This window comes from Hipposideros armiger, unplaced genomic scaffold, assembly GCF_001890085.2.
Source record: "Hipposideros armiger isolate ML-2016 unplaced genomic scaffold, ASM189008v1 scaffold_1584, whole genome shotgun sequence".
Classification (NCBI taxonomy): Eukaryota; Metazoa; Chordata; class Mammalia; order Chiroptera; family Hipposideridae; genus Hipposideros; species Hipposideros armiger.
The window spans coordinates 100,010-109,211 of record NW_017732934.1 but is presented as its reverse complement, the minus strand read 5'-3'; the positions used below and the strand labels follow the sequence as shown (position 1 = coordinate 109,211).

General features: G+C 48.0%; 2 protein-coding genes across 2 annotated transcripts in view; one reads left to right on the top strand and one right to left on the bottom strand.

Annotated features, from left to right (window-relative positions):
• Positions 1–1,681, top strand: part of THYN1 (thymocyte nuclear protein 1) — an 11,144-nt gene extending 9,463 nt beyond the window's left edge. Inside the window, exons 4-7 of the mRNA XM_019634325.1 lie at positions 16–139; positions 688–783; positions 1,026–1,176; positions 1,477–1,681. Of these exons, the coding sequence (XP_019489870.1) occupies positions 16–139; positions 688–783; positions 1,026–1,176; positions 1,477–1,523 (418 nt within the window). The 3' untranslated portion in view covers positions 1,524–1,681. The remainder of the gene's footprint in view (positions 1–15; positions 140–687; positions 784–1,025; positions 1,177–1,476) is intronic.
• Positions 1,682–2,133: 452 nt separating this feature from the next.
• Positions 2,134–9,202, bottom strand: part of VPS26B (VPS26 retromer complex component B) — a 29,424-nt gene continuing 22,355 nt past the window's right edge. Inside the window, exons 4-6 of the mRNA XM_019634323.1 lie at positions 6,736–6,911; positions 4,944–5,086; positions 2,134–4,526 (exon numbers count right to left, since the gene is read on the bottom strand). Coding sequence (XP_019489868.1) covers positions 4,380–4,526; positions 4,944–5,086; positions 6,736–6,911 — 466 coding nt within the window. The 3' untranslated portion in view covers positions 2,134–4,379. The remainder of the gene's footprint in view (positions 4,527–4,943; positions 5,087–6,735; positions 6,912–9,202) is intronic.

Sequence of the window (9,202 nt, the reverse complement as noted above, 5' to 3'; positions counted from 1 at the left end):
CCAGCTGGTGGGGAGGATAGGTCTCATTTCTTCTCCCCTGGGACAGGCCCGGAACTTCCTTAGAGCCATGAAGCTAGAGGAAGAAGCCTTCTTCTACCATAGCAACTGCAAAGAGCCAGGCATCGCAGGACTTGTGAAGGTGAGTTGTGCAGGCTTTGGTCTGAATCCCTCTCCCCTGAGGAAGACTTACTCATGTAGACACAGAGGGATACAATTTAAATTAGTAAAAAAGAAGTACCCTCTTCCCATCCCTGCTCTCACTGGAATATGGAAAGACTGCCCTGGCCCCTTCCTGTGTGACAAGGACTATAACCAGGCAGACTTCATTTCAGGTCCCACTGGCACAGACTTCTCTCCATTTCTACACTTTGGTCTTTCACTTAAAAACAAGCCTGATGGTATACCTCTTCCAAGCCAGGAGTGACCAGGATAAAATTATTAACTGCAGGTAGAAAAACAGTGGCACCAGTAACCTTTAATATCTGGTTTTAGAACATACTTTTAAGATTTTTTGTCAAAACAGGGTTAGTTTCCTGTTTGCCTTAGACTGTGTATTACTTCCAGATATGTGAGCCCTCATTGGCTCTGCAGCAAGGCAGATGGGGTAAGAAGTGGGCAGGGTCAGAAGTGAAAGTTGTTGGAGCTGACGATAGAGGCAAATGACTGGAGACTTGGTTTTGGTTTCAGATTGTGAAGGAGGCTTACCCAGACCACACACAGTTTGAAAAAAGCAATCCTTATTATGATCCATCCAGCAAAGAAGACAACCCTAAATGGTCCATGGTAAAGACTACTACAGTATTTTTCCTATTTCATGAGGGGAAAGATGGACAAAAGAGAGGGAGGAAGGTCTGGGGTGTTTTTAGGTCAGGGTACAGAGCCCAGCTCTTAACTCATGAGGTTACCCAGACTTTGGAGGTAGAGCACCGGCAGCCCTGCCCATAGGAACCCCCTGCAAGCAGCTAAAACAGTGGATACAATCCAGCTGGACATGTCTTCCTGTGCCATACACTGTTGTCATGTAGGTGGATGTACAGTTTGTTCGGATGATGAAGCGTTTCATTCCCCTGGCTGAGCTCAAAACCCATCACCAAGCTCACAAAGCCACTGGTGGCCCTTTAAAAAATATGGCGCTCTTCACTCAGCAGAGACTCTCAGTCCAGCCCCTGACCCAAGGTAAGAGCAGGCCCTACACCTGTTACCCACACACCAGAATGATGGTGGAATTCACATTTACTGATACAAGTTGGGCACAATATTTAACGCTCACCTGTAACATCCTTATGGGAGGAAATATGTCGAGTTACCCATTACTATGTACCCAATACCCAACAGTATGGCACGTAGTAAAACACTCCATCAATGTTTTTGAATGAATGACTACCTGCCTTGGTAACATGAGCAATGCCTAGCATAACTTCCCTGTTCAAGAGGAGACACAAGACCTAATTCGTCCTTTCTTTTCTTTTTTGGAAGAGGAGTTTGATTTTGTTTTGAGTCTGGAGGAAAAGGAACTGAGTTAACTGAGACACTCGCTGGGATGGGCAAGACATTACTCCAAAGAAGTGAAGTTTCTATTAAGACACGAGGAGGTGTGCGGATACTTGCTTGCTATAATCATCTGGGGTTGTGTACATAGGGGGATTTTGTGTACTTTTCTCAATAAAACACTGCTATCAAAGTTGGGAAGCTTTTCTTTCACGCCATAGGGTGTAGGAGAATACACCACTGCAGGTCTTTTACCTCCAGGCTGGCTCCTTTTGCCCTTTGGCAAGATGCAGAGCCACCTCGAACCACTTCCGTCCCTGTGGCATGTGTATCAGGTGCAGGGCTCAGCCTGTTGACACCCACTGAAGAGGCCTTTGTCCTTCTACACCAGTCTTGCTTTCCTGCCCCTGGAGTCATATGTGTCCCACATGCATTTAGACCATCAGCAGTTTCAGGACAAGTTGCTACATAGCGGTAAGGCTGGAATTCCTTTCTCAGCCATGTGCTTCTCTAAAACAGGTGTTGATAAAGCACCGGTCATTGTTCACCAAGGGCCCAGACACAGAGGGCAGGCGTGCTGGCTCAGGGTGAGTCTGTGTTCCCTTGTATGTGAGGTGGGACAGTGTAAGACAAGAGACCACAGAACCTGGTGGAACATGGGCACAATGCCTCCAAGCCACAGGGCTTCCTTTAATCAGAGACAATTGAAACAAGTGTTCTTTTTTTTAAAATACAGCCATTGAAAAGACGACACATTAAGAAACATGTAAACACTGCAGCTGCTTAATTACAAGTTGCACTGCTTGGTTTAGTACCTATACACGCCCACATTTGGGAACCTTGACAGAGGAGGACAGGAGCCTCCCCTCACTTCCACAGTTGGACAGAGAAGTAGAGAATGGGGGCAGAGTAAGAAAAAAGACCTGGCTTGTGCACAGCTCCTGAGAGAATAAAAGCAAATTCTATCTTCTCGTTCTCCCAGAAGCAAGATTTAAGATGTTAGGAAAGTTGGAAAGCTTTGTCAGTTGAGAGGCAGAGGAATTGACAGATGCTTTCTAGTTAGAATACCATTTATTATGGGAGGCACAACAGAGCCTAATCTCATGCTCTGAAAAAGGCAAGGAACACAGAACCTGCCTCCCCCATACACGTAAGTCCCAACCTTGAAAAATCCAGGGGCAGCTGGATGGGTGATCCTGTTCCCATGGGGATTGTCCGTCGCACCTGAACTCAGGGTCCAGCATGGGGGAAACCACCTCACCTTTCTTGGTTCTACTGCCCCCAGTCAACCTCAAGTGTTATCCCAAATGCCTTTCCACCTAGTCTCACTTCTGATCCATGAGCCCTGCTCAAAGGCCCACAATTACAGATTTTTGAGGAAAACAGGAGGACCCATTGTCCTTACTAACTGAAAGATGACACAGGAACCAACCCCTCTGCTTTCCAAATTACAGAGTACTCAGACCGCCAAGTATTGTACTTCTTGGCCAGTGAGGTCTGCCTGGTCTTCCTAGAAGGGAAGGGAGGCCAATAGGAGTAATTCCTGGTCATTTCCAGATGAGGCAGAGAAGGATGTCAACACTTTTACTACAATAGGCCCAAGCACAGCACAACAGGGATAAACCTCTCCTCTACTGTAACAAGAATATCCACGAGTTTCTGTATATGTTTTTAAACAAAAACACGAATGGTTCTAGACTCTGGTCGGTCAGTCAACTGGTGAAGATGAAGACATAATTTGGCAAGCAGAATTATTCTGAAGTTGTATAGCAGTCTTCTAATGAGGCCCCTCGTCGCCCCCCTTAACTCTTAGGTTTAGGTAGGGAGTGAAGGGACTTGGGTGATCGTAATAACAAAACTTCCAAGTGGTTGAAACCCAGCCCCAATTCTCAGAAACGAAACGGAGAGCACGGAGTGATGAGGACCCACCCTTAACGACGGAAGCAAAGCGATCAAGGCCCCGTCCCAGGATCTGTTCTTGGAAGGAAACAGATGTCTTTGTTTAGGCTTACTGGGGCACACAGGACAATACCCTAAAACCACCCAGCCCTCAGCGCTGATGAGTGGGGTCCCGGTGAAGGCAGACAGCTACCATGCAGTTACCATATGTCTTCCTTAGTGGGCTGGCTCGGCCTCCTGTGTTTGACACCGCTGCTATCCAGGTCTGACACTGACTGCCGGGTGTCTGCAAGGATTTCTCACAGGTGAGGGGACAATCAGCCAAAGGCCCTTCTACTTCTACAGGCTTCTAGGATGTTACTGACAAAAATCCAAAGAAGATGGAGAATGGAGTGCCTGGGTCCCAGCAGGGAGAGAAAGGCAAGAAAGGAGGTGGTGTGTGGAAACTTCAAAGCACCACATCCAAGACTCCCTAAGAGGTAAGCCTCCTGGTCTTGAGTCTGCCCTGGCCACTTAGGATGGGGCAGGCCCAACTCCTGCCACTACCTCAGGAACATAGAGGGGAGGGCAAGACGTGACTACCTGGGGTCCTGCTGGCAGCTCAGAATCCCCAGGGATATGGTCAGATACTGTATCAGGAAACCACAGGGTCAGAGCCAAGGATGCTGGCATTCTGCTGCTCTCCTATACAATGTGACGCAGTCCGCGTGCAAGGCCTCAACAGAGGGCTCTTTTCCCAGAGATACACTAGCTTCCAGGATGCTACCTGTTGCTATTCCCACACCAGCCTCAGAATCCCAAGGAGACTGCTTCCCAGCCCAAGCCTCTCAATTTCTTCAGAAAAAAGAATTTAAGTCAAAAACATGATTTGTTTTCAGGTTGCAGGTAATGGGTCAGCTGAGCATCACACCATCGTCCACCTCCCCTAGCCGCTGGTGTTTGCTAGATCGGGGTGCTGGGTGGAAGCCCAGCAGCTCCTTGGCCCTTGGGGCCTACTGCCTGCAGTTGTTGTCAGACAGCTGGCTGGGGGTCCGCACTTCACCCAGGGAGGTCGTGCCCTCAAAGCGCTGTGAGGCGATGGCTGCCTGGTGGGACATGCTCTTCCGTACGATGTCACCCTTCCGCCACAACACCACTTCCTGCAGATTTGGGAGAGGGGGCAATGTGACACCATGAGCAGAAGGCATGCGGATGGATTTCCCAGAGGCTTTAATTTTCTCCTGAGGAATCTTAGACAAAGTCCTCCTCTGCTTATCTCTCGCCAAAGATAGCCACTGTCCATACCTCTGTATCCCCAGGGCTCCTCTGGATGGTGTGGGTTGCAAGGGCAGAGTGGTTGCTGGGGCTGGGCCTGAGAAAGCGGACTCTAGGTATCAAGTGGGAGCCCTCTTTCCTGCTATGGAACTCTGGGTAATCCATGGTTGCCACCTCTTGACCAACCAACAAGTGGCATGGAGACGTACCCGAGAAACAGAGCCTGATCCTCGCAGAAATGATGCCCTTCCTGTTCTGTCAGTAGGGCCTCCAGGGGTTTGGAGGAGGTGCCTAGGACTTACCTGCTGTTTGAAGTAGCGCCGTTCCTCCTCGTCTATAAGCACCAGGTTGAGGTAGTAGCGCACCGAGAACTTCTTGTTGATGTCCCGCATGGTGGGGGTGAGCTCGTAGCCGGCCAGGAAGAGCCGGATCGGGATGGACTCTCCTGTAAGAATCAGGTGGGGATCAGAGCAAGGGACAAAGGGACCCCTCTACCTTACACCAAGTCACTGACCAGAGCGGGGAGCTGCCACCTGAGTATGGCATGGATTTAAGCAAATGCCTTTGGGGAAGTTGTATTCTGCTCCCCAATAACTTGCTGAAGCAAAAACATGACTGCAATTCCATTCCAGGTCTGGTTGTGCCTTCTGAACAGCCTTGTCTCACTGTCCCCACACAGAGACCAGTGAGTGCTGGTGGAGATGAAGCGCACAGGGATACAGTCCTGTCAAGCATCCTTTAATCACATGTAATGTGTCTAGTTGTTGGGTTTTCAAAATCCAATTGTCAGATGCCAGCTAACGCATCATGTCACCCATCTCCCTCCATCCTAATTAGCGCATGTCCCCGAAAATACATCTCAACTCTAAGATGGATTTGGCAGGATGTTACAGTGGTCTGGGAAACGGAACATCCTCATTCTGGTCCCAGTTCTTCATTAACCAGTTGCCTGACTTCTGAGTAAGTCTGTTGCTTTCTCTGGACCTTAATTTTCTCACGTGGAAAATTATGGAAACAGACTACATAATATTTTAGATCTCCAGCTCCAACACCATGCTTTTCAGTGTAAGTGGAACAAAATTAGGGCAGTAATTCTACTGAGAAAGGCCAAACCTATAATGTAGTCTAAAGCTAAATATAAATGATCTTTTAATTATCTGCTGTTTCATTTGTACACGGAAAATGACAATTGGCTCTTGCACAGCTGGTGAAAAAATGGAACGCAGAGTTAGGAGAGTTCGGTCCTATCCCCCCAAGGACCTGGCATGGTGACACTCAAGGATGTGCTGTCACTGTCCCCAGTGTTCCATGCTGCTAAATCTATGACATCCCTCCTTTTGCTTGGAACAGACTGTGGAAATACACTGAATAAAACCCTGGCATCACCAAGCACTTCCACGTGAAAAAATACATTCTTCATCATCAGTTTCAGCACAGCCAATGAAGAAGGTAAATGATGGCTACTCCCAAATAATCACACAGATTCCCCAATTAATAAAGCTCTCAACTCTACCCATCCCAGACGTAATGTTAGCTCTGTGTGGCGTGGGGAGAGGACCCTTTCCATCTAGTTCCTAGTGCTGTCTGCAGGCCCTGGTAGTGCTGGCCAGAGCACCTACACTTGATGAATGAATGCAGAGAATGCATCCGTTTACCAGAGCTAGAACTAAGGAAAATAAATGACTATTCTGTGATCAGTCTCTTGCCCCCTATCAGCAAAGAATGTCAGAACGTCAACAGGAAAAAGTAATAAAATGTTCAAACTCTATCTGCTGAACCAGTATTTTGCAAACTTTTTTTTTTTTTTGAACAGGCATTACTCTTGAGAATCAATCTCCAGCACGAGCTCACTATATAAACAAGGTCCAAGTGGAGCTCTTCTGGGTGAAGGTGGGGTAGGAGTCTGGAGTTCCATAGACTCAACCCTCCTTTTCCTCCTTATTGAGACCCCAGTGCATAATTAGAGAGTAAGAAATTATAGGTTAATAGAAATCTTTCTTTAATGGTGTAATCCCTCAAGCCTCTCCAAAACTGTGTGCAGGGCCTGGGAGAAAAGGTACGGTGGCTCGGGGCTGTGGGGGCCATGAGGCTCACCTCTCACGGGCGCGCCATCCATGATCTCATACTTGGCTATCGTGTCGTTCTCATGGTACACGTTGGGGCCTGTGCCCGTTGTTTCCCGCTTGATGATATCTATCTCCATGTGCTTGATTTTGATTCTCACCAGCAGGAAGTATATCTTCCCCACAATGACGTCTTTCAAGTGGTATCTGGGGAAGAGAAAGTAAAGAAAACAAGATGTGTGTACAGCAGCCAACCCTTTGCACATTTACAGACCTTTATGGTCTCAGGAGATGGGAGTCACAGTGCACACTCGCCCATATTCCCACCCATACTGCCACTGCATCCTGACTTCCCAACATGTTCTTTACTTAAATCAAAGTAACTCTGTCCCTTGCATTCTTCCAGATACAACTCAAAGGATGCTGTTCCTGCAGGTTACATCATGCATTCATGCTTGCTCATTTGATCTATCTGCTCAGATCCTGTAACTTCTCTTACACGTTTTATATTTGTGTGTGATTTTTTAGATATCCTAATGTGTGAGAGACCAGTCCCACAGATGCAGAAACCAGGTCTTGCTCTTCCTCGCTGAGCTCTACAAAATGTCTTTTTGGGAACTAGGCCTTCATGGACTGCCACCAACAGTTTTGTGTGGTGTGGACCTGCCAGGCCAGGCAGGAGCAGCAGAGCAAGATACATGCATCCAACTCCATCCACACCTTTCTGGGCTCTGCTCACATGGCTTGTGCTCTGAGCCGTCAGGAATCCGGCCATGGTGCATAATGCTTTTCTCGGGGGTCAGAAAGAAGGTCTAACGGTCTGTATGTGCACAGCCCTATATCAGCCACAGCAGGCAGAGAGCAAATCTCTAAACCTGAAGCTCAGAATCACAGGACTTGAGGGTTGGCAGGGACTTTAGAATTTAAGCTCCTTATATTACAGATGAACAAAAGGAATTTCGAAGCAGTTAAGTAATTCAACCAGGATTTGAGTAGTGGATAGACATGGGATGTGAACCCAAGTTCCTAATTCCTAGGCTTGTGTTCTCCCCATTTTTTCATGCCACCTTTCTGCTAATAATCTAATTGGGAAGACTGCAGACACTCTAAGTAGATAACCTAAAAACATTTACAAAAGCAGAATGTAGGCCACTCAGAGCATTTTAGAAGGAATCCTTAGAGATCATAGAGTCTAGGGATTTTCCAACTTTTATAAATGGAATGATCCTGTATTCTACATGAAATCCATACCGAAGCATTAACATGTAAGAACATAGAAGAGCTACTCTTGTGGAAGGCCTAGAACCCTGGCTCCCAGCTCCTCTTTGACTTCACCCTTCCTGTGTGTATACTGGACACCCACGAACCTGATCCAAGCCCTTCATTTTTCAGAAACCCAAGATACAAAAAGTTAAGTACCTGTTAACCTTAGCTCAACTCCTTAGTGGCAGAACAGGACGTGATTCTGAGTGCCGGGCTCTTTCTGTTACGTCATATAGACCATGCACTCTCACGTAGCGTGGGCTGCTCTGCAAGGGCAGGGCCAGAGTCTGGGAGGATCCAGTCCTTGACGTCATGTACCTGACTCTCTAAAGTGCCTTTCACATACTAAATTTGGTCCTTAACACACTGCTGACTGAGGACTATTCTGAGCTCCTAAAAGTGGCACTGCCTGCCAGCCACCCCCTTTGTCAGGTGGCTGGGGTATTGGTGGGCAGGTACATTTGATGGCTCCTTTCCAGGAAGATCCAGAAAGACCCGAGACTGTGGGGAGAAAGGGAAAGAAGCCTGTTCCTTTACATGTCCCTGCCAGGCTAGATCAATCTGTCTCCCAACTTGCCCGACAGGTGGACCCCAGACCATGCAGGACCCATTCTGGGTTATAGTGGTCATTTTACTGACACCCCATTTTGTTCCAGACCAGGTGGCAGGAGGAAAAACACACCTTTCCTTCACCCCTGTTCCAGGAAGCACATTTGTTCTTGGTTTAAAAAAAAAACCTGTTCCCGGAGCCAGCCGAGTGGCTCAGTTGGTTAAAGCTCTGAACAACAGGGTTGCCAGTTTGAATCCCATATAGGCCAATGGCACCGCGTCCCAGCTGAGCCACTGAGCCGCCAATAGTTGGCAGGATGGCTCATCTATTGAGAGCACGTGCTCCTAACAACAAGGTTGCCTGTTAGACTCCCACATAGGGGGCTACGCCCACCCACAACTAAGATGGAACACGGCACCTTGAGCCGAGCTGCCCTGAGCTGCTGACAGGCGGCCAAATGGCTCAGTGGTTAGAGCATGCGCTCTTAGCAACAAGGTTTCCAGTTCAACTCCCGCATGGGATGGTGGGCTATGCCCACCTGCAACTAAGATTGAACTAAGATTTAGCTGAGCAGCTGCAAGCTGCCTACAGGCAGCCAGATGGTGACTGGAGTTGGAGCTGAGCTAGCTGCGCCCTCCACAACTAAGACTGAAGGACAACAACTTGGCTGTTCCCCTTCCCCAAT